The 25,809-nt window shown below is 44.9% G+C and overlaps 1 protein-coding gene across 1 annotated transcript in view; it reads left to right on the forward strand.

Annotated features, from left to right (window-relative positions):
- The window catches only part of LOC122920516 (F-BAR domain only protein 1-like), a 150,773-nt gene that overhangs the window by 27,338 nt on the left and 97,626 nt on the right, over positions 1 to 25,809 (forward strand). Inside the window, exon 2 of the mRNA XM_044270087.1 lies at positions 10,194 to 10,273. Within this exon, the coding sequence (XP_044126022.1) occupies positions 10,247 to 10,273 (27 nt within the window). The 5' untranslated portion in view covers positions 10,194 to 10,246. The remainder of the gene's footprint in view (positions 1 to 10,193; positions 10,274 to 25,809) is intronic.

Raw genomic sequence — 25,809 nt, forward strand, 5'->3', positions numbered from 1 at the left:
AAATTACCGGTGAAATCTGAAAGGTGCACTTTGGAATGTGGGTCCCTTTGCCCACCTAGGCTGCAATAAAGTGTCACACATCTGGTATCGCCGTACTCAGGAGAAGTTGGGGAATGTGTTTTGTTGTGTCATTTTACATATACCCATGCTGGGTGAGAGAAATATCTTGGCAAAAGACAACTTTTCCCATTTATTTTTTTTATACAAAGTTGGCATTTGACCAAGATATTTCTCTCACCCAGCATGGGTATATGTAAAATGACACCCCAAAACACATTCCCCCAACTTCTCCTGAGTACGGCGATACCACATGTGACACTTTTTTGCAGCCTAGATGCGCAAAGGTGCCCAAATTCCTTTTAGGAGGGCATTTTTAGACATTTGGATCCCAGACTTCTTCTCACGCTTTAGGGCCCCTAAAATACCCCACTTTGGAAAGAAGACACCCCAAGGTATTCAATGAGGGGCCTGGCGAGTTCATAGAAATTTTTTTTTTTTGGGGCATGAGTTAGCGGAAATTGATATTTTTTTCATTTTTTTTTCCTCACAAAGTCTCACTTTCCGCTAACTTGGGACAAAAATTTCAATCTTTCATGGACTCAATATGCCCCTCAGCGAATACCTTGGGGTGTCTTCTTTCCAAAATGGGGTCAGTTGTGGGGTGTTTGTACTGCCCTGGCATTTGAGGGTCTCCGCAATCATTACATGTATGGCCAGCATTAGGAGTTTCTGCTATTCTCCTTATATTGAGCATACAGGTAATGAGATTTTTATTTATTTTTTTTCCGTTCAGCCTCTGGGCTGAAAGGAAAAAAATAAACGGCACAGATTTCTTCATTCGCATCGATCAATGTGGATGAAAAAATCTCTGCCCAAAAAAAAAAAAGGAGGGGAAAGGCATCTGCCAGGACATAGGAGCTCCGCCCAACATCCATACCCACTTAGCTCGTATGCCCTGGCAAACCAGATTTCTCCATTCACATCAATTGATGTGGATGAATAAATCATTGCCGGGATTATTTTTTTTTTATATACAAAGTGTTTGCCAAAGCATAGGAACACCGCCTCCTCCTCAGCTCATATGCCTCGGCAAACGTATCTTTTACTGCAGAGGAGAAATCTCGTCTTGTAGCGCCGCATACACCGACTTGTGTGTAATCTGACAGCAGCGCAATGCTTCTGTCAGAATGCACATCAGTGCTGCAGCTAGTCGATCGGTTGGTCCACCTGGAAGGGAAAAAAAAAAAAAAAGAAAAAACCAGGCCGCAACGCAATAATTTTATTAACATGGGAACAGAACATATAAACTTTAACTTTTTGAACTGAACATTAACCTTTTTGCTTACTAGTGATTTTTTTATTTTTTTTTTACCTTTTTATAGAACAAACCTCTCCTTCCCCATGGGACAATGTGCAAAGCGCCCAAAGATATGGCGAAGTGCGTTATGCACTTTGTCCCAGGTGAAAGGAGACGTTTGCAGCAGCTCTGTGTGAATGGGCCCTAATAGCCCTGTGTGCCTGTCCTGGTGAGATGTGATCCCTATGCTAGGTGTACCTGTGTGTGGTACTTCCGGAAACACTCCCCCTAAGCATAGGGCAGGGTGGTCAGGGCAGTCAGGACATAAATAGCGGGTGTCACGCCTTATTCCACTCCTGCTACAGACACGACATCTTTTTCGGGGTGACGGTTGGGTTGAGGTACCGGCAACGACATTGGGGAAATGTCGCTCGTGTAGACGGCTAACTACACTGGTGGATGGGGCCACGGAACCTCCTGGGTACAGGAGGTTCTCGATGATCTCTTCCTGAAATTTGAGGAAGGATCGTGTTCTCCCAGCCTTACTGTAGAGAACAAAACTATTATACAGAGCCAATTGAATCAAATATACAGACACCTTCTTATACCAGCGTCTGGTTCTGCGGGAAACTAAATACGGAGACAACATCTGGTCATTGAAGTCCACCCCTCCCATGTGAAGGTTATAGTCGTGGACTGAGAGGGGCTTTTCAATGACATGGGTTGCTCGCTCAATTTGTATTTTCGTGTCTGCGTGAATGGAGGAGAGCATGTAAACGTCACGCTTGTCTCTCCATTTCACCACGAGCAGTTCTTCGGTACACAAGGCAGCCCTCTCCCCCCTTGCAAGACGGGTGGTAACGAGCCATTGGGGGAAGCCCGCGCGCCTAGTTCGCGCGGTGCCACAGCAGCCAATCTGTTCTAGAAACAAATGCCTGAAGAGGGCCACACTTGTGTAGAAATTGTCCACATAAAGATGGTACCCCTTGCCGAATAAGGGTGACACCAAGTCCCAGACTGTCTTCCCACTGCTCCCCAGGTAGTCAGGGCAACCGACCGGCTCTAGGGTCTGATCTTTTCCCTCATAGACACGAAATTTGTGGGTATAGCCTGTGGCCCTTTCACAGAGCTTATACAATTTGACCCCATACCGGGCGCGCTTGCTTGGGATGTATTGTTTTAAGCCAAGGCGCCCGGTAAAATGTATTAGGGACTCGTCTACGCAGATGTTTTGCTCTGGGGTATACAAATCTGCAAATTTCTGGTTGAAATGGTCTATGAGGGGCCGAATTTTGGGAGCCGGTCAAAAGCTGGGTGGCCTCTGGGACAGGAGGTGGTGTTGTCGCTAAAGTGCAGGAAACGCAGGATGGCCTCAAAACGTGCCTGTGGTTCGTGGACCAATATGACCGCAATTCATGCTTTTTAGTTAGACCCATGTTGAGGAGAAGGCCCAGAAAAATTTTAATTTCGGAAACTTGGACTGGTTTCCACCGGAAAGGCTGGGCATAATAGCTTCCCGGGTTGGCGGTTATAAATTGAGTGGCATACCGATTCGTTTCTGCCACAACTAAGTCCAAGAGCTCCGCAGTCAAGAACAGCTCAAAAAATCCCAGGGCCGAACCGATCTGAGCTGTCTCAACCCGAACTCCAGACTGGGCGGTGAAAGGGGGAACTACAGGTGCGGCTGAAGTTGGGGACTGCCAATCAGGGTTTGCCAGCACCTCAGGGATTCTAGGGGGGTCTACGGGCCCGTCTTTGCGGTGGCTGCGACGGGGTAACTAATGCACGTGCCACCGTACCAGCTTCAACTGCCCTTCTGGTGCTCGCCACTTCACCAGGTTGTACGGCAGTGCTGGTACTAGGTCCAGGGAGGGCTGCGCTGCTGGTGTATGCCTCACCACGTAATCCGACAGCGCCAGCCCCACTCTGCTGCCCTTGAAGCGGATCCTGCGCAACCTGTGGTCTAGCGACACGGGGCCGGGTACGCCTGGTGCTATCAGGGACCTCAGCCTCCTCGTCCGAACTTTGGGTCAGAGTGCCACTGCTTTCTACAGGTTCATATTCTGACCCGCTAGATTCGTCAGATGAGGGTTCCCATTCCTCATCCGACTGGGTCAGAAGCCTGTAGGCCTCTTCAGAAGAATACCCCCTGTTTCACATTTGGGCAACTAAATTTAGGGGTATTCCCTGAGATTACCCAAGAAAAAAAGCAAGCCTGTCTTACAAATGGGAGGCTAGCAAAGTACCGGAGGCCGCTGCGGTTGATAAAAAATATCAAAACTGATTTTTTTTATTTATCGCCGCAGCGCGTGTAAAGTTAATGTGCAGTGATCAAAAAATATATATTTTTTGTCACTGCGGTGGGGCGGGTGTGGGCGAACGCACGTGTGGGCTAATCAGCGAATAAGGGACTGCGGTGCGGTGGGCGGCTGGGCGCTAACTGATCCCTAAACTACCTAACCAAGGGGCCTAAACTATCCCTAAAACCTAACAGTCAATACCAGTGAAAAAAAGTGACAGTTTACACTGATCACTTTTTTCCTTTCACTAGTGATTGACAGGGGCGATCAAAGGGTTAATTGGGGTGCAGGGGGTGATCTGGGGCTAGTGTGTGGTGTTTGGTGTACTCACTTTGAAGCCTGCTCCTCTGCTGGATCCAACCGACCAAAAGGACCAGCAGAGGAGCAGGGCAGCCATATAACAGATCATATTTACTAATATGATCTGTTATCTGGCCTTTGATTGGATTTTTAAAAAATCATCAGCTTGCCAGCCGCGATCATTTGCTGGCAAGCTGATGATGCGACCCCCCCCCCCCCCCCCTTGAAGAAATGCCGCCCGCATTGCGCATGCGCGGGCCGGCTAAGCGCGTCATCTCGCATCTCGCGAGATGACGCGTATATGCGTCAGTCTGCCTGCAGCTGCCTCCTCCGGACCGCGAATCTGCGTTAGGCGGTCCGGAGGCGGTTAACCACTTCAGCCCCGCTAGGTGAAACCCCCTTCATGACCAGGCCACTTTTTACACTTCGGCACTACACTCCTTTCACCGTTTATCGCTCGGTCATGCAACTTACCACCCAAATGAATTTTACCTCCTTTTCTTCTCACTAATGGAGCTTTCATTTGGTGGTATTTTATTGCTGTTGACATTTTTACTTTTTTTGTTATTAATCAAAATGTAACGATTTTTTTGCAAAAAAATGACATTTTTCACTTTCAGCTGTGAAATTTTGCAAAAAAAACGACATCCATATATAAATTTTTCGCTAAATTTATAGTTCTACATGTCTTTGATAAAAAAAAAATGTTTGGGCAAAAAAAAAATGGTTTGGGTAAAAGTTATAGCATTTACAAACTATGGTACAAAAATGTGAATTTCCGCTTTTTGAAACGGCTCTGATTTTCTGAGCACCTGTCATGTTTCCTGAGGTTCTACAATGCCCAAACAGTAGAAAAACCCCACAAATGACCCCATTTCGGAAAGTAGACACCCTAAGGTATTCGCTGATGGGCATAGTGAGTTCATAGAACTTTTTATTTTTTGTCACAAGTTAGCGGAAAATGATGATGATTTTTATTTTTTTATTTTTTCCTTACAAAGTCTCATATTCCACTAACTTGCGACAAAAAAAAAAAATTCTAGGAACTCGCCATGCCCCTCACGGAATACCTTGGGGTGTCTTCTTTCCAAAATGGGGTCACTTGTGGCGTAGTTATACTGCCCAGGCAATTTAGGGGCCCATATGTGTGAGAAGTACTTTGCAATCAAAATCTGTAAAAAATGACCGGTGAAATCCGAAAGGTGCACTTTGGAATATGTGCCCCTTTGCCCACCTTGGCATCAAAAAAGTGTCACACATGTGGTATCGCCGTACTCAGGAGAAGTTGGGGAATGTGTTTTGGGGTGTCATTTTACATATAACCATGCTGGGTGAGAGAAATATCTTGGCAAAAGACAACTTTTCCCATTTTTTTATACAAAGTTGGCATTTGACCAAGATATTTTTCTCACCCAGCATGGGTATATGTAAAATGACACCCCAAAACACATTGCCCAACTTCTCCTGAGTACGGCGATACCAGATGTGTCACACTTTTTTGCTGCCAAGGTGGGCAAAGGGGCACATATTCCAAAGTGCACCTTTCGGATTTTGCAGGGCATTTTTTACACATTTTGATTGCAAAGTTCTTCTCACACATTTGGGCCCCTAAATTGCCAGGGCAGTATAACTACCCCACAAGTGACCCCATTTTGGAAAGAAGACACCCCAAGGTATTCCGTGAGGGGCATGGCGAGTTCCTAGAATTTTTTATTTTTTGTCGCAAGTTAGTGGAATATGAGACTTTGTAAGGAAAAAAGAAAAAAAAAGAAAAATCATCATTTTCCGCTAAATTGTGACAAAAAATAAAAAATTCTAGGAACTCGCCGTGCCCCCCACGGAATACCTTGGGGTGTCTTCTTTCCAAAATGGGGTCACTTGTGGCGTAGTTATACTGCCCTGGCAATTTAGGGGCCCAAATGTGTAAGAAGTACCTTGAAATCAAAATGTGTAAAAAATGGCCTGCGAAATCCGAAAGGTGCCCCTTTGCCCACCTTGGCTGCAAAAAAGTGTGACACATCTGGTATCGCCGTACTCAGGAGAAGTTGGGCAATGTGTTTTGGGGGGTCATTTTACATATACCCATGCTGGGTGAGAGAAATATCTTGGCAAAAGACAACTTTTCCCATTTTTTTATACAAAGTTGGCATTTGACCAAGATATTTTTCTCACCCAGCATGGGTATATGTAAAATGACACCCCAAAACACATTCCCCAACTTCTCCTGAGTACGGCGATACCAGATGTGTGACACTTTTTTGCAGCCTAGATGCGCAAAGGGGCCCAAATTCCTTTTAGGAGGGCATTTTTAGACATTTGGATCCCAGACTTCTTCTCACACTTTCGGGCCCCTAAAAAGCCAGGGCAGTATAAATACCCCACATGTGACCCCACTTTGGAAAGAAGACACCCCAAGGTATTCAATGAGGGGCATGGCGAGTTCCTAGAATTTTTTTTTTTTTTGCATAAGTTAGCGGACATTGATTTTTTTTTTGTTTTTTTTCTCACAAAGTCTCACTTTCCGCTAACTTAGGACAAAAATTTCAATCTTTCATGGACTCAATATGCCCCTCACGGAATACCTTGGGGTGTCTTCTTTCCGAAATGGGGTCACATGTGGGGTATTTATACTGCCCTGGCTTTTTAGGGGCCCTAAAGCGTGAGAAGAAGTCTGGAATATAAATGTCTAAAAATGTTTACGCATTTGGATTCCGTGAGGGGTATGGTGAGTCCATGTGAGATTTTATTTTTTGGCACAAGTTAGTGGAATATGAGACTTAGTAAGAAAAAACAAAAACAAACAAAAAATGTCCGCTAACTTGTGCCCAAAAAAATGGCTGAATGGAGCCTTACCAGGGGGGGAGTGATCAATGACAGGGGGGTGATCAATGACAGGGGGGTGATCACCCATATAGACTCCCTGATCACCCCCCTGTCATTGATCACCCCCCCTGTAAGGCTCCATTCAGACATCCGCATGATTTTTTACGGATCCATGGATACATGGATCGGATCCACAGAACGCATGCGGACGTCTGAATGGAGCCTTACAGGGGGGGTGATCAGTGACAGGGGGGTGATCACCCTGATCACCCCCTGTCATTGATAACCCCCCTGTAAGGCTCCATTCAGACGTCCGCATGCGTTCTGTGGATCCGATCCATGTATCCATGGATCCGTAAAAAATCATGCGGATGTCTGAATGGAGCCTTACAGGGGGGAGTGATCAATGACAGGGGGGTGATCAATGACAGGGGGGTGATCACCCATATAGACTCCCTGATCACCCCCCTGTCATTGATCACCCCCCCTGTAAGGCTCCATTCAGACATCCGCATGATTTTTTACGGATCCATGGATACATGGATCGGATCCACAGAACGCATGCGGACGTCTGAATGGAGCCTTACAGGGGGGTTATCAATGACCGGGGGTGATCAGGGTAATCAGGGTGATCACCCCCCTGTCACTGATCACCCCCCCTGTAAGGCTCCATTCAGACATCCGCATGATTTTTTACGGATCCATGGATACATGGATCGGATCCACAGAACGCATGCGGACGTCTGAATGGAGCCTTACAGGGGGGTTATCAATGACAGGGGGTGATCAGGGTAATCAGGGTGATCACCCCCCTGTCACTGATCACCCCCCCTGTAAGGCTCCATTCAGACGTCCGCATGATTTTTACGGATCCATGGATACATGGATCGGATCCGTAAAAATCATGCGGACGTCTGAATGGAGCCTGACAGGGGGGTGATCAATGACAGGGGGTGATCAGGGAGTGTATATGGGTGATCACCCGCCTGTCATTGATCACCCCCCTGTAAGGCTCCATTCAGACGTCCGCATGATTTTTACGGATCCATGGATACATGGATCGGATCCGTAAAAATCATGCGGACGTCTGAACGGAGCCTGACAGGGGGGTGATCAATGACAGGGCGGTGATCAATGACAGGGGGGTGATCAGGGAGTTTATATGGGGTGATCAGGGGTTTATAAGGGGTTAATAAGTGACGGGGGAGGGGGGGGGGTGTAGTGTAGTGTAGTGTGGTGTTTGGTGGGACTGTACTGACCTACCTGAGTCCTCTGGTGGTCGATCCTAACAAAAGGGACCACCAGAGGACCAGGTAGGAGGTATATTAGACGCTGTTATGAAAACAGCGTCTAATATACCTGTTAGGGGTTAAAAAATTCGGATCTCCAGCCTGCCAGCGAGCGATCGCCGCTGGCAGGCTGGAGATCCACTCGCTTACCTTCCGTTCCTGTGAGCGCGCGCGCCTGTGTGCGCGCGTTCACAGGAAATCTCGCGTCTCGCGAGATGACGCGCCGATGCGTCCAGGAGGAGAAAAGCAACCACCTTCCGGACGCATCGGCGCGTTAGGCGGTCCGGAGGTGGTTAAAGGGCATCTGTCAGCAGATTTGTACCTATGAAACTGGCTGACCTGTTACATGTGCGCTTGGCAGCTGAAGACATCTGTGTTGGTCCCATGTTCATATGCGCCGGCACTGCTGAGAAAAATAAAGTTTTTATATATGCAAATGAGCCTCTGGGAGCAACGTGGGCGTTGCCGTTACACCTAGAGGCAGTGGCCACTCCCTCTGCATTTTGATCCAATCATGGTGGCTCCCTGAAACAACTGATTGGTGGGGGCGACGAGACCCTTGTCAGTGTGAAAATGAGGATAGGTCAACACTATCAATTCCTAGATAAACCTTTTAAGGCTACCTGCTTACCATGCAGATTGTGTGGGTTTTCGTGTGGAAAAACTGCAGCATGACCACAGTACCATGTGGAGTTTGGCCTGCCGTGTGGATTATAAAATCTGCAGCATGTCAACTGTGTGATTCTGCACCTTCTGTAGAGTGGTTTTCCCCATAGACTTAAAGGGGTATTCCCATCTCAGACAATGGGGGCATATTGCTAGGATATGCCCCCATTGTCTGATAGGTGCGGGTTCCACCTCTGGGACCCACACATACAACAAGAATGGAACAGGGAGAGCTGTGGCTGGAGGACCCCGGGGTCCGTCCACCACCAAGCCCTGCTCCCATTCATTTCTATGGGGCAGACTGCTTTTTTTGGCGGCCCCATAGAAATGAATGGAGGGCAGCTGCGCATGCGGAGTGCGCCCTCCGTTCATTTCCCCGCTCCGTTCTCATTGTAGGTGCGGGTCCCACCTCCATCCTAGTGATATGCCCTCATTGTCTGAGATGGCAAAACCCCTTTAAATGTTGTTGTGCACCAAACAACTCATAAAAACTGCACAAAAAACATGCCAAAACCACGATAACTAGTGCAAATTTATTTATTTTTTATTTATTTTTTGCGTGGTTTAAGTGCAAATTTTCTGCACTTAAATCTCACAAAAGAAATGTAAAAAAATGTACCCTTATAGTGCACACCTGCTGTTTAAAAGGTATTGACATGGGGGTTCCTTGCTGATAAATTGGAACACCCAAATACTTTTCACAACTGTGGTGTGTAAGTTCAGTAGTAGCGGGGGCACATTTTCATGTAAATCTCACTGCAGCTGCTGTAGAACCTCTTTTAATGAGAGAGGGAGCACTTTAATTCAGTCAGGGGGAATGAACTTCCCGCAGAAGTGATCTGTGACTGCGTTTTCGGGCAGTGGTGGACTGCATCTACGTAGCGCCACTTATCCTCAGGTCCTGATATCGGAACGTAATTTCTTGCAGCATACGGTATACTAGTTCTCTGGATTCTTGGGCTCTGATAGCCATAAGGCACAAGAGTTTTCGTGCCATTTGGATCAATAGTGTAGTCGACCTTCCCTTTAGTCGCGTATTCGTGACCTGTTTTTACACGGCAGCAGTACGAATACTAGCACTATGGCTCTGCTTCATAGTCTCTGGTAAGCATAAGGAGCTGGAAAGCCCTGCAGATATGCCCAGGTCGGAGAAATGTGCTGTACGAGGGAAGAACCCGAGTAGCATGTGGTTGCTATTTTAGATGCTTGTGTTAACTGAGACAAAGAAAATAGCGACAGTGAGCCGTCGGTTCTGCAGGGCAAGTTCTGAAATGGAAGCGGTATACTTTCCCCCTTTTCCCTTACTTTGTGTTGTAATCTCATTACTGTAAATCTACATGCATGGCGGATATTGGTTTGTTTCCGTGACACCCTATAAAGAGGCTCGCAGCAGTCCCTTTACCTCCTCGGCATCCAGTCTGCGCCCTACCAATTATCTGCCTTAATACTTCTCCTCTTCCTGTGTTCCCTCCCTTTCTCTTCTGTATGAATTACCATATAGTTCTAATGTCATTCCAGCTCAGTGACTGCTGACTGACCTGCTCTGATCAAGGAGGCTGCTCGCTCACAAGATGTCTTACTTCGGGGACCATTTTTGGGTATGTAATGATGCATGATCTGTTTTATATCTGTTCTTCTCATTTTGTACTGGTTATAGCCTGATATTTTTATCTATAAAACCATTGACGTCCATGTGAGTACACCTTGTTAAATGTGTGTTTGTATGTACGTATGTATTCTCTCCCACATGCTTACTCAGAGAGGTGTATTTATGTTATTTATATACCTCCCCCAGACGCCTTAGTAATCTCATGTCAAGTGTTTCAAGTAGTGGGGGGTGAGCCGTGCAAAGCAGGGTGGCAGCAAGCTGTTTCTCAGTGCCGCTTAGCAGCCTGGTAATGGTGCGTAAAACAAATGGGCTTTTGAAACTGGGAATGCAGAGATTAGTATGATGGGTTTCGTTCTGTTTTTACCAACCTATGAGTAGAGCTCCTGCTCAGAGGCATGGACGGCTATGATAAATATTCACAGTAATGGGAGTAGTGCTCCCGCTCAGAGGCATGGACGGCTATGATAAATATTCACAGTAATGGGAGTAGTGCTCCCGCTCAGAGGCATGGACGGCTATGATAAATATTCACAGTAATGGGAGTAGTGCTCCCGTTCAGAGGCATGGACGGCTATGATAAATATGCACAGTAATGGGGGTAGTGCTCCTGCTCAGAGGCATGGACGGCTATGATAAATATTCACAGTAATGGGAGTAGTGCTCCCGCTCAGAGGCATGGACGGCTATGATAAATATTCACAGTAATGGGAGTAGTGCTCCCGCTCAGAGGCATGGACGGCTATGATAAATATTCACAGTAATGGGAGTAGTGCTCCCGCTCAGAGGCATGGACGGCTATGATAAATATGCACAGATGGGAGTAGTGCTCCCGCTCAGAGGCATGGACGGCTATGATAAATATGCACAGATGGGAGTAGAGCTCCCGCTCAGAGGCATGGACGGCTATGATAAATATGCACAGATGGGAGTAATGCTCCCGCTCAGAGGCATGGACGGCTATGATAAATATTCACAGTAATGGGAGTAGTGCTCCCGCTCAGAGGCATGGACGGCTATGATAAATATGCACAGATGGGAGTAGAGCTCCCGCTTAGAGGCATGGACGGCTATGATAAATATGCACAGATGGGAGTAGTGCTCCCGCTCAGAGGCATGGACGGCTATGATAAATATGCACAGATGGGAGTAGTGCTCCCGCTCAGAGGCATGGACGGCTATGATAAATATTCACAGATGGGAGTAGTGCTCCCGCTCAGAGGCATGGATGGCTATGATAAATATGCACAGTAATGGGAGTAGTGCTCCCGCTCAGAGGCATGGACGGCTATGATAAATATGCACAGAAATGGGAGTAGTGCTCCCGCTCAGAGGCATGGACGGCTATGATAAATATGCACAGTAATGGGAGTAGTGCTCCTGCTCAGAGGCATGGACAGCTATGATAAATATGCACAGAAATGGGAGTAGAGCTCCCGCTCAAAGCATGGACGGCTATGATAAATATGCACAGATTGGAGTAGTGCTCCTGCTCAGAGGCATGGATGGCTATGATATATATGCACAGAAATGGGAGTAGTGCTCCTGCTCAGAGGCATGGATGGCTATGATAAATATGCACAGTAATGGGAGTAGTGCTCCCGCTCAGAGGCATGGACGGCTATGATAAATATGCACAGATGGGAGTAGTGCTCCCGCTCAGAGGCATGGATGGCTATGATAAATATGCACAGTAATGGGAGTAGTGCTCCTGCTCAGAGGCATGGATGGCTATGATAAATATGCACAGTAATGGGAGTAGTGCTCCCGCTCAGAGGCATGGACGGCTATGATAAATATGCACAGAAATGGGAGTAGTGCTCCCGCTCAGAGGCATGGATGGCTATGATAAATATGCACAGATGGGAGTAGTGTTCCCGCTCAGAGGCATGGACGGCTATGATAAATATTCACAGTAATGGGAGTAGTGCTCCTGCTCAGAGGCATGGACGGCTATGATAAATATGCACAGAAATGGGAGTAGTGCTCCCGCTCAGAGGCATGGACGGCTATGATAAATATGCACAGAAATGGGAGTAGTGCTCCCGCTCAGAGGCATGGATGGCTATGATAAATATTCACAGTAATGGGAGTAGAGCTCCCGCTCAGAGGCATGGACGGCTATGATAAATATTCACAGTAATGGGAGTAGTGCTCCTGCTCAGAGGCATGGACGGCTATGATAAATATGCACAGAAATGGGAGTAGTGCTCCTGCTCAGAGGCTTTATAAAGATCTAATTTCAATGTAGTGGTGTTTAATTAGTTATTTTTGTTAGTTATTATTTTACAATAATAATATTGTAAGGCTGGGTTCACACATGACATGGTGAGGTTTCAATCTGCATCATGGCTGCTACAATGCACATTTTGCACCATGACTAAACCATATTTTAATATCTGTTAACCCTTTCATGACTGGGTTTGTTTTGGGCCATTTATTTGTTAGGATTATGGATGCATCTATGCTTCCATATGACTGGACGAAGGTCTCGTTCTCACTGTAGGTCTACTGACCCAAACTTGCAGCATCATAAATCCTTTTGATGCTAGGAGTTTGAGTCGGGCTACCTCAAAATTTTTCTTTTTTTACGGGACACCTGGGGCCTATGCCTCTGAACCCTGGTGCATCCTTCGCATGTCAGTCTGTTTCTTTAGTAAAGGCTTATTCACATGACCGTATACCGTCCGTGTGCGTTCTGCATTTTGCGGATTGGAAGGTCCTGCCCTGTGATAGAAATGCCTATTATTGTCCGCAAATCTTTCTTACGGGGCAGTGGAACAGAAGTACGGATGTGGACAGCACACTGTCCGCGTCCTTTGTGGCCCCATTGGAATGAATGGCTTTGCATCCGATCTGCAAAATTGCACATTGGTTGCTTAAAGAAAAATACGGTCGTGTGAATGGGCCTCAAGACTGCTGTAAAAAATGTCAGTCTAAGGTCACATGCACACGAACACACGGTCAGTTTTCCTTCGCAATTTTATTAACCATTTGTGCATCCATTTTCTGTCTGTCTTTCATGGCCATTAAAAATTGATGAATTTTACTATCTTTAAAAAAGAACAAAAAACAAAAAACTCAACCCCTGCAGTATTCATAATGGTGGTAATAATGTCCGCCATAGTGGCCCCCAGCAGTAATAATGTCTCCATAGTGGCCCCCAATGTCCCCAATAGTGGTTCCCAGCTTTAATGTTGTGTGTTTTTTTTTTTTTTTTTTTTTTTTTTTTTTTTGGGGGGGGGGGGGGGGGGGTTGGTAAAGAAAATCACTTGCCCCATCCACTTAGAGGCAGTTGTTCCTCTCTTGATTGAGAATAACCTATGCAAACCGTGATGGTGTCACCGCACACCCGCACACTCAAAGCATGATTGCCTGGTGAAGTTAGTGTTGGGCGATATTGAAGTAGACTACCCGTTTTTAACGGCCATTAGACAGGCACAGTCCTGTCAAAGCAGCTGTTAAAAACGGTTCCATTGATTTTTACTGGGGTCTGTCTGGCTGTGATAATGGCCAGAAATGGGATACGTTGCATTTTTTTTTCCGGCCGCTATTGATTTGGCCATTAAAAAAACGGACGTGTGTATAGCCACATAGATGTGCTAAAAATGCCCATATGACGGCTGTTACTTAAATGGCCATAGACAGAACTGATGCTCCCCCACGGACATTCAGAGCGTCTGTGAAAATAAAGTGATGTGAAGATACCCATTGACTTTAATGTGTCAGTACTCAATCAGGATGCGGTCTGTTGTAAATACAGACTGCACCCAGATGGAAATATTGCCCATGGAAATTAGCCTAAACATAGAGCTGTTCCTCAGACACTGCTATCTCAGGCCACCTGCACATGTTGTGAATACGTGCAGTGTTTCCAAGCAAAATCCTGTGCATAAAAAACACAACCTATTACAATATCAGCAAAGTGTATTAGATTACACAAATCTCGTGTACACCTTGCGATTCTGTGCAGATCTTATGTACATTCACCCGCACTTGTGTGCAGGTGGTCTTCGGTTCTGTACACATTGTGTTTCGTGACCATGTTTGGCGTTTTCCTGAGTCCTACACTGAATTGCTGCCCTGGGCTCCCATTCATCTGACAGAGGCAAAAAGAGTGTCCTTTTCATCTCCATCAGGCAAAGTGTTTTTTTTTTTTTTTTTCTTCCCCCCTCCACTGATGCCTGTGGGTGACATGTGACATACTATGAGTCTTCCATCAAAAGTCACATGTCCCTTATCAGCCAATGGAAGCTCGCAGGTCCCATTTCAGGTTGCCATAACAACTGATCACAGGTTTTAGCAGTTCGCAGGTCCTGAAATATTCAGTCCTATGACGTATGACATCACAACTACACTGCTGCATGCATAGGGGGCAGGAGCCACAGTTAAAGGGGCGTCTACCGTGAAAGTCACTGTTTATTTAATATAAAATAAATAATACCTGAGCAATGCAGAGTCATCAGCTAGTGTATGTATGTATGTATGTATATATAATTTCTCACCATATTTTTTACCGTAGGTTTTAGAGTAAGGCCTCTTGCACACAAACGTGTGTGTTGTTTTATATATTTTTTTCTCTGTTTACATTCCGTTTTTTGTAGGGATGTCCTGATACCGATACCAGTATCGGGACCGATACCGGACATGTACTCGTGCAAATGTCGCCGATACCTGATTGCCTTGCAGCGGCGGTTCCCGTGTAGGGACAGCTTCTGCGGGTCCCGTGTCGGCTGTGGAGGCGGGTCCCGTTTCGTCTTCCTTGCAGCGGTGGCAGTGTTCCGTGAAAAAACCCTACCCTCGTCACTTCCTGTTGTGACGCAGCCGCATTGGACATGACGTTCGCAGCTTTGAAAGGAGGTGTGTCATGCTGCGCAGGCCCACGACGGAGAAGGGAAATTTCACAGCAGAGTTGGGGAGAAGGGGCCACCTAATGCGCTTGCACCTTTACCAAACAGCGGCGCTTGCAGCCGATCAGCATGAGGACAGCAGCGTGTCCCAGCTGATCGGCGTGGAGGTGGGACTTCTGTGCGGCGGCTCCCAAGTCCCATGCGGTTGCCTAGCACTGGGAGGAAGTTAAAGAGGACCTTTCACTAGAATAAAAAATCTAAACTAAGCATACAGACATGGAGAGCGGCGCCCAGGGATCTCCCTGCACTTACTATTATCCCTGGGCACCGCTCCGTTCTCCCGGTATAGCCTCCGGTATCTTCATATGTTAGGCTCCATCCAGTTGAACCTGCTGGCGTCTCCTTCTCCCATGCTGTAGCGCTGGCCAATCGCAGCGCTCAGCTCATAGCCTGAGAGGCTTTTTTTTCTCTCAGGCTATGAGCTGAGCGCTGCGATTGGCCAGCGCTACAGCATGGGAGAAGGAGACGCCGGCAGGTTCAACTGGGTGGAGCCTAACATATGAAGATACCGGAGGCTATATTGGGAGAACGGCGCGGCACCCAGGTATAACAGTAAGTTCAGGGAGATCCCTGGGTAACGCTCAGGGATCTTAGTTATTTTAGATTTTTTATTCTAGTGAAAGGTCCTCTTTAAAGACACTTTCTCCCAGTGCTCTGGTGCATCCACATGGGAAGGATTACAGCTGGCCAAGTGGGTACGGTGCATGAAATGGAGAAATTCTGTTAATTTCTCTCCATTTCATGTTCAAACTGTGAATATAAAATAAGGTGTCGGGGGGAATGGAATATAATAGTGATTCCCGACCAGTGTGCCTCCAGCTGTTGCAAAACTACACCTCCCAGCATGCCCAGGCATCCAAAGGCTGTCCGGGCATGCTGGGAGTTGTAGTTTTGCAACAGCTAGAGGCATGCTGGTTGGGAAACACTGGCATATACCAGTGTTTCCCAACCAGTGTGCCTCCAGCTGTTGCAAAACTACATAAAACTGTTATAATTGGTATCGGTGAGTACTTAAAAGTATCGGTACTCGTACTCTGTCTTTAAAAAAATGGTATCGGGACATCCCTTATACGGAAGCATTAATTTCAATGGATCTACACAAAAAACGGAAGGTACTCCGTATGCCTTCCGTTTCCATATTTCCGTTCCGTTCAAAGATGGAACATGTCCTATTATTGACCGCATAACGAACAAGGATAGTACTGCTCTATCAGGGGCCAGCTGTTCCGCAAAAAACAGAATGCACATAGACGTCATCCGTATTTATTGCGGATCTGTTTTTTGCAGACTGCAAAATGCTGAAAAAGCCATACGGTCGTGTACAAGAGGCCTAAGACAATAAGAAAAAAATATTTTTCATTACACCTCAGGTTAGACCACCAATCAGACCCCCAATGTTAATCAGACCTCAGCTGACAGCCCCAATTATACCCCTAATGTTGATAAGACCTCAGAATAGACCCCCCCCCCCCCCCCCCCCGGCCATATGTGATCAGCCCCCGGCCATATGTAATCAGCCCCCGGCCATAAATATGTATAATCAGCCCCTAGCCATTATTCAGCAGCCCCCAGCCTCAGATCACAAAATAAATAAGCCACTTACCTCCCCTGCTCCTGGACACCCCCGCTCCTCTCCTCCAGCGCAATTCTCTTCCTCCTGCTGTCGGCTGTGCTGTGAACTGGCGAACACAGCGTAAGGTCACAGAGCGCTCTCACGCTCCACAGCCGAGGACCAGGAAGCGGTGAGTACAGAGCCTTTACCGCTTCCCGGTCCTCTGGTACTAAAGGAAGCGCTCATTAGTATTCGCCCCATAAGACGCATTTTTTATATATACATTTTTATGTATTTATTTTTTGAAAGTATAGTAAAACATGAAAACTATACATTTTGGTTTCTCCGTAATCGTACCTACCCACAAAATTGAGTTAGTATGTTGAACACCATGAAAAGAATTGTGGAATTGAGCTTTTTCCCCATTTCACCTCATTTGTTCTCAATACAACTTGTTCCCAAAAAAAGGGCATACCTCATATGGCTACGTCAACAGAAAAGCAAAAAGGTAATGGCTCTTGGAAGCTGGAACAATTAACAAATAATGAACAGGTATGAAGGTAGACGTTCTTCTAAACCACGCTTGATTAGAATGTTAAAAATAAAACAAATAATGTTGTATTTTTGATGCGTTGAAATGGGGGAACACCCTAACATAAAGGGTGCAGTAACATCTAATAACAACCGCACAGATATAATGGGGCTAGTATGTGCTTGTGAGATGGACAAAACTGAGATCAGAGCTGTTCCACACTGGTATGAATCTACTGACTCAAGACGCCTAACAATCCCTTATCAGCCTCACAGTAGCTGGGGATGAAAAACAAAAACTGGCTGTGGCATGGTATGGGTTAAAGGGAACCTGTCAGCAGAGTTTGGGTTATTAACCGCTGGTGTGGTGCTACACATACCCATGTTGAAATACCTTGCTTTACTGGAAGGGAATAAGATAAGATATTATAGCGTTGTGCCCTGCTCACGTGGAGCCCTCTTGGCAGTGGTAACTAGCCATCGTGTTTTCGCCATTAGCATGCCCATTCTCTCTTGATTAACGTCCTGCTCGGCAATATTCAGATCGCCTCTGACTATGACTAACGTTACTTTAGAAGTACTGTATCCTGTGAAAACCAAGCCGCACATATTATAACTGCGATGCAGTAAATTTCCTTTCATCTGTCATAAATTGGATTATGAATATCTGGTTTATTGGATGGCCATAGAAGAGTTTATAAAGCTAATCTGTGATTTTTAAGGAGCCCTGAGGGATTGAGAACTAAATCTGTAGCTATGCTGTTATCCAGTATGCTGCCGCAGTCCCCACTCTCTTCCCAGTCTTCTGCTTCCGGGCTTGTGGACTTGCACATTATATTGCAGTTCTGTGCTGGAAAAAGTGGCCCGTTATCAGATTTTCTGGATTATTTGATGTCAGATTTTAAAAAAACGTCACTGTTGTATAAAGCTACCTAAGTGTGAACGTGGCCTTGGGTCTTATAAATTTCAGAAGGAAGAACCTGGTGCACCCCCATTTATTTGAATATGTACAGACGTGGACAAAATTGTTGGTACCCTTTGGTCAATGAAAGAAAAAGTCACAATGGTCACAGAAATAACTTTAATCTGACAAAAGTAATAATAAATTAAAATTCTATAAATGTTAACCAATGAAAGTCAGACATTGTTTTTCAACCATGCTTCAACAGAATTATGTAAAAAAATAAACTCATGAAACAGGCATGGACAAAAATGATGGTACCCCTAACTTAATATTTTGTTGCGCAACCTTTTGAGGCAATCACTGCAATCAAACGCTTCCTGTAACTGTCAATGAGACATCTGCACCTCTCAGCAGGTATTTTGGCCCACTCCTCATGAGCAAACTGCTCCAGTTGTGTCCGGTTTGAAGGGTGCCTTTTCCAGACTGCATGTTTCAGCTCCTTCCAAAGATGCTCAATAGGATTGAGGTCAGGGCTCATAGAAGGCCACTTTAGAATAGTCCAATTTTTTCCTCTTAGCCATTCTTGGGTGTTTTTAGCGGTGTGTTTTGGGTCATTGTCCTGTTGCAAGACCCATGACCTGCGACTGAGACCAAGCTTTCTGACACTGGCTAGTACATTTCTCTCTAGAATTCCTTGATAGTCTTGAGATTTCATTGTACCCTGCACAGATTCAAGACACCCTGTGCCAGACGCAGCAAAGCAGCCCCAGAACATAACAGAGCCTCCTCCATGTTTCACAGTAGGGACAGTGTTCTTTTCTTGATATGCTTCATTTTTTCGTCTGTGAACATACAGCTGATGTGCCTTGGCAAAAACTTCGATTTTTGTCTCATCTGTCCACAGGACATTCTCCCAGAAGCTTTGTGGCTTGTCAACATGTAGTTTGGCATATTCCAGTCTTGCTTTTTTATGATTCGTTTTCAACAATGGTGTCCTCCTTGGTCGTCTCCCATGTAGTCCACTTTGGCTCAAACAACGACGGATGGTGCGATCTGACACTGATGTTCCTTGAGCATGAAGTTCACCTTGAATCTCTTTAGAAGTCTTTCTAGGCTCTTTTGTTACCATTCGGATTATCCGTCTCTTAGATTTGTCATCAATTTTCCTCCTGCGGCCACGTCCAGGGAGGTTGGCTACAGTCCCATGGATCTTAAACTTATGAATAATATGTGCAACTGTACTCACAGGAACATCTAGTTGCTTGGAGATGGTCTTATAGCCTTTACCTTTAACATGCTTGTCTATAATTTTCTTTCTGATCTCTTGAGACAGCTCTTTCCTTTGCTTCCTCTGGTCCATGTCGAGTGTGGTACACACCATATCACCAAACAACACAGTGATTACCTGGAGCCATATATATAGGCCCAATGGCTGATTACAAGGTTGTAGACACCTGTGATGCTAATTAGTGGACACACCTTGAATTAACATGTCCCTTTGGTCACATTATGTTCTGTGTTTTCTAGGGGTACCATCATTTTTGTCCATGCCTGTTTCATGAGTTTATTTTTTTACATAATTCTGTTGAAGCATGGTTGAAAAACAATGTCTGACTTTCATTGGTTAACATTTATAGAATTTTAATTTATTATTACTTTTGTCAGATTAAAGTTATTTCTGTGACCATTGTGACTTTTTCTTTCATTGACCAAAGGGTACCAACAATTTTGTCCACGTCTGTATTTATTTAATTATTATTGTTTTGTGTCTGTGTGATGTGTAGGTTGCTAATCCCAGATTATAAGGGTGTATTCTCAGCCTAAATTTCACATGGATTTTGGCACGTAATTCACACCGCAGTCTGAAAACCAGGTTAAAACCACGTCCCATTGTTTTCAATGGGTTAGCCTCAGATTTCTTGCCATGGTTGCAATGGCAAATACAGGTCAGATTTTTCCTACGTGTATTTTTGGCTGTGAGTTCACACTGTGACAGGTGTTGGAAATGTCATTGTAAGGAACACGTTCTATCAGCACAGCCTAAGTATTCTTGGGTATAAAGGCTTACTACAGCATGGTGTCTAGCTAATATTGTCATTTTCCTTCCGTGCTGGTGCCATTCCGTCACATCCATTTCTTTCCATAACATGCCAGACCCTCTGCTGATTTGATTTTCTACTTCCTGCATGTGAAGTTGCCTCCGGGACTTAATGGTATCCGTGCTCACAACTCAATTCCAGAATCACTGTATTTTATTGTGTGGAGGATTGTTAACCCTTCCAGACCAAGAGATGCTTTTTTTCACTTTAAATGCGTGTTATTCTTGTTTATGCTAAGTGTAATATTCTAGGTTGATTTAGATGCCCATAAATAAAATTAAAAGCATGCATGTGTACTTTAGTTCAATTATGGAAAATTCTGCTTGGTTATTTCTTCTTCTATGTCAGTTTCTAAGAAATCTGGGTGACAAGCAATATGGCAATTGTTACAGCGCCTGCTCTATGCAGTGATCTAGAAGTAAGGCTCACAACACCCATCGCAGCCAGGTTCGCTGAGTAGCCGTGAACCCATAGAAACGAATGGGGTCACCGCGCCCATCACAATAAATCCCAGCAGTGTTGCGACAAGCGCAGTGATCCCATTAATTTCTATTTACTCAGTGAACCTGGTTGAGATGGCTGTCTCCGACCAGTGTCGCTGTTTAGCCGTACCCTTGTTTAGCCGTACCCTAAGGGCTTAGCAGACCAAGGACACTTGTCGTGGGACATTTTTTGTAATGATGGTTAATAGTGTCACACTGTGACAAGCTGAGACGGCGATAGTTGCACAAAAATCCATCCAAGTTAGATTTTTGTGCGACCCCATTGGTTATCGATACAAAAAATATTGTGCAACGTAAATGTCGTGTGACACATGTTGCAGTGTCGCTGTACCCTTTTTGTCGTCCGGCTTAAGCCTCATTCACACGTCAGTGTTTTGGTCATTGACTTCCATCAGTGATTGTGAGCCTCCACAGAGATCATGTATAAGGACTCTTAATGTCATGGCAAGTGAGGATAAGGCAAACACCAAGTAAACAGACTAGGCCCCAAAGCTAGGGAGGGGGGAATGGTTACCTCCTAACAATCCCTGAGCCTCTCCCTGACTGCTGACAGTATGAGCAAGTCCTGATGGTGAACAAACTCATACGCTGGAACCTAAGCCTTGCTGACACTGTAGCAAACCCTAACTTAGGGAGAGAGGAATGAGACAGCCGGTACCTTCCACAGTGAAGTGACCAGCGCCTCCCTGATACCTAGCAGCAACACACGCACAAAGTAGAAAACAGGAGGACTTAGCTTGAGACGAACAGGAAGTAGAGGATCTACAAACAACCAGTATAGAACTCCAGAAGGAAAATATCAACCGCAAAGTCAGCAGTAAGAGGCGGACTTAAATAGAGCCTCTTAAATGAGCAGAACCTGTGGAGAGGTGGGATCCTGCCCACAACAACAAACAGAAGGGAAACACAGAAAGACCTGTCATATAGACTCACGTGCTGCAAGTCTATCCGATCTTCTCAGAACTCTCACAGGGCAGGCAGTGACACTCATGTACACGACAGTATGTATTTTGTGGTCTGCAAAACACTGATCCGCAAAAAAACGGGTGACATGTGTTGGATCCATAATTTTTTTTGTTTTAGTTGTAGTTTTGTTTTTACGGACAAGAATAAGACTTTCTATTGTTTTGCGGAACGGAGATGCGGACATAAAACAGAATGCACACGTCATTTCAGGTTTTTTGCGGACCCATTGAAATGAATGGTTCCATATACGGACCTATAGAAAAACGAACAGAAACAGGGGGAAAAAAAAAACCTTTGTATGCATAAGCCCTAAGGGTAAGATCTGCACCGATTTTGTGTTTAGAGCGCAACTGGTTTTGGCTCAAAATTACTGATGGAAATCACTGACGTGTGAATGAGGCATTAAGCCTCATTCACACGTCCGTGTCTATGCTCAAATCCGTGAGCAGGTGGTTGGTGATGCATCTGTGAACCTGTCCGTGAAGGATCTGTGTTGTGTCCATGTGTCCATTTTTTGCTGTCCATGTTGCATCAGTGTTTCACTGACACACTGAACTGACACACTGAACAGCTGAATTTAAAAATTTTTTTTTTTTTAAAGCATCTCTTCTTAATGATCCGTGGTTTTCACGGACCCATAGACTATATAATGGACGTGATGGATCAGTGAACACGGACAAAATAGAGCATGCATCCGTGCTAAAAACACTTATGTCTGAATATACACATTAAAATGAATCAGGACGTGTGCTGTCCGTGGAGAACACGAACGGCACACGTTCATGAAACTGACATGTGAATGATGCTTTAGGGCCAGGCTGAGTTCACACTTTAGTTATTTGGTCAGTTATTTTGATCAGTTATTGAGAGCCAAAACCAGTTGCGGGTCAAACACACACAGAGTAGGTGCAAATCTTTACATTACACCTGATCTCTGTGTAGACTTTACTACTGCTTTTGACTGACAATAACTGATGGAAATAACTGTCCAAATAACTGGTGTGAACTCAGCCTTACTGTCGCGCAACATATGTCATCGTGTAGCCGTACCCTAATTTCACACGAGCGAGTTCGGTCTGGGAAACGCACTCTGTGTGACAACCACATTCCTTGGCCAGAGTAGTGCTTTCTGACCCGAACTCGCAGCATCATATTGACTTATGATGCAGTGAGTTCCTGTCTAATTTACTTTACTCACTTATTGCTATGGGTGTAGTACAGTGACCCACGGCATAATTTGTCATTGTGATACTGTGAGTTCTGGTCAAAGGAGCAGTGCACACAGAGCATTTCCCAGACCAAGCACACTGGTGTGAACCTGGCCTCAGGAATTTTTCATTACTATAGCATCTTGGATAGAAATTCTTCTAAGGTTGTCTTAAAGAGGTTGTGCAGTAGTGTAATACAGTGATCCCATCAAGACACAATGGCCTCAGGATACAATATTTTAAACCTACAGTGATCTTTTCTGACTCATCGTAAGTTGAAACTAGACTCCTCATACAATGTCTCGACTCAATTAGGGGTACAGATAGGGCGATCTGTCACAAAGACCGGGATCGTCGAACGGTGTGTTGTCTTCCTGGCGCTCGAGTTCAACACATCTCTGATCCGGTTGACAGATTACTGGGAAGGGCTGGAGAAGATCCATCGGTTGTGGTCCATATCGGAACCAATGACAAAATTAGAAGTAGATTGAGCGTCCTTTTAAAAATGATTTTAGGGATTTAGGTCAAAAGCTTAGGGCAAGGACCTCAAAAGTGGTATTTTCCGAAATACTGCCTGTACCATGAGCCACACAAGAAAGTCAGCGGGAGATTAGGGAGGTAACAAGTGGCTCAAGAACTGGTGTAGGAAGGAGGGGTTTGGGTTCCTGGAGAACTGGGCCGACTTCTCTCTGCTACAGGTTCTATCGTAGGGATGGCTGCACCTCAATGGGGAAGGGGCAGCTGTGTTGGGGGAGAAGATGGCTGGAAGGTTGGAGGAGTGTTTAAACTAGGGACTGGAGGGGAGGGTAATTACATTATAGGAGGGAAACATAGTGCAGTTAGAGACCTGGGGCAAGGTAATGGAACTGGGGGAGGAATGGAAGGAGGAATTAGAACAGTTCAGAAGGAAAGGTGTAGGGTAAAAAATATACATAAACCTCTTAAATATATGTATACTAATGCCAGAAGCCTGACTAATAAAACTGGGAAACTGGAATTAGTGATGTTTGAGGAGGACTATGACATAGTGGGAATAACTGAGACATGGCTGGATAATAGTTATGACTGGGCAGTTAATGTACAGGGTTACAGTCTGTTTAGAAAAGATCGCCAAAATCTGAGAGGGGGAGGGGTCTGCCTTTTAGTCCTGTCTAAAGCCCACAGTCCGAGAAGATAAAAGTGAGGGACATGAACATGTGGAGTCATGTGGGTAGAAATACACTGAGGCAAAAACAATAATAAATTACTAATAGGAGTTTATTATAAACCACCTAATATACCAGAGTCCACAGAAAATCTACTACTAAACGAGATAGACGAGGCGGCAAATCATAATGAGGTCGTTATTATGAGGGACTTCAACTACCCAGATATAGACTGGGAAACTGAAACCTGTACATCTCATAACTAATTGGTTCAGGACCTGACTAGAGGGACGGCCATACTAGACTTGATATTAACCAATAGACCTGACAGAACAACAGATTTGCAGGTTGGGAGACACCTGGGAAATATTGACCATAAAGTAATAACCTTCCAATTATCATTCAAAAGAGTGTTTGTTTGTTTCTTCAGGGAGGAACAAAAATGGCAAACTTCAAAAAAGCTAAATTTAGCCAACTAAGAGAGGCCATAGGCCTAACTAGCTGGGACAAAGTCCTCAAAAATAAAAATACAGCCACAAAATTGGATATTTTTAAAAGCATCCTAAAATCTAATTGAGAGGTACATACCTTTATGGGAATAAAAGGTTAAGGAACAAGAAGAAACCAATGTGGATAAATAGAACTGTAAAGAAAGCAATACATGACAAAAAGAGTATTTAAATCACTAAAACAGGAGGGTAGTGTGGAAGCACTGAAAAACTATATGAAAAAAATAGAATATGTAAAAAACTAATAAAAGCGGCCAAACTAGAGACCAAGAGATAAATTGCCAAAGGGAGCAAAACTAACCCTAAAATGTTCTTCAATTATATAAATGGTAAAAAGTATAAATCTGAAGGTGTTGGCCCTTTACAGAGTGATGAGGGGAGAGTTGCAGAGAGCAATGAGGAGAAAGCAAAGCTATTAAATATTTTTTTTTTTCTCCACTGTATTCACTGAAGAAAATAAACTGTCAGATAAAATGCAGAATGTAAAAGTAATTTCCCCATTAAAAGTGCCCTGTCTGACCCAGGAAGAAGTACAGTGGCGTCTTAAAGATTAAAATAAACAAGTCGCCAGGACCAGATGGCATACACCCTTGTGTCCTAAGAGAATTAAGTAATGTCATAGCCAGACCCTTATTTCTGATATTTAAGGACTCTATACTGACAGGGAGTGTTTCACAGGATTGGCGCATAGCAAATGTGGTGCCAATATTCAAAAAGGGTCCAAAAACAGAGCCTGGAAACTATAGGCCGGTAAGTTTAACATCCGTCGTGGGTAAACGGTTTGAAGGTTTTCTAAGAGATGCTATCTTGGAGCACCTCAAAGAAAATAAGCAAATAACACTATCAGCATAGCTTCATGAAGGATCGGTCATGTTAAACTAATTTAATTAGTTTCTATGAGAATATATAAGTTCTAGATTTGACAGTGGTGAATCAATAGATGTCGTATATCTGGACTTCTCCAAAGCATTTGACACTATACCGCATTAAAGGTTAGTATATAAAATGAGAATGCTCTGACTGGGAGAAAATGTCTGTATGTGGGTAAGTAACTGGCTCAGTAATAGAAAACAGGGTGGTTATTAACGGTACACACTCAGATTGGGTCACTGTCACTAGTGGAGTACCGCAGGGGTCAGTATTGGGCCCTATCCTCTTCAATATATTAATGATCTTGTAGAAGGCTTGCACAGTAAAACAT

Source organism: Bufo gargarizans, chromosome 1 (genome assembly GCF_014858855.1).
Source record: "Bufo gargarizans isolate SCDJY-AF-19 chromosome 1, ASM1485885v1, whole genome shotgun sequence".
NCBI classification, from domain to species: Eukaryota; Metazoa; Chordata; class Amphibia; order Anura; family Bufonidae; genus Bufo; species Bufo gargarizans.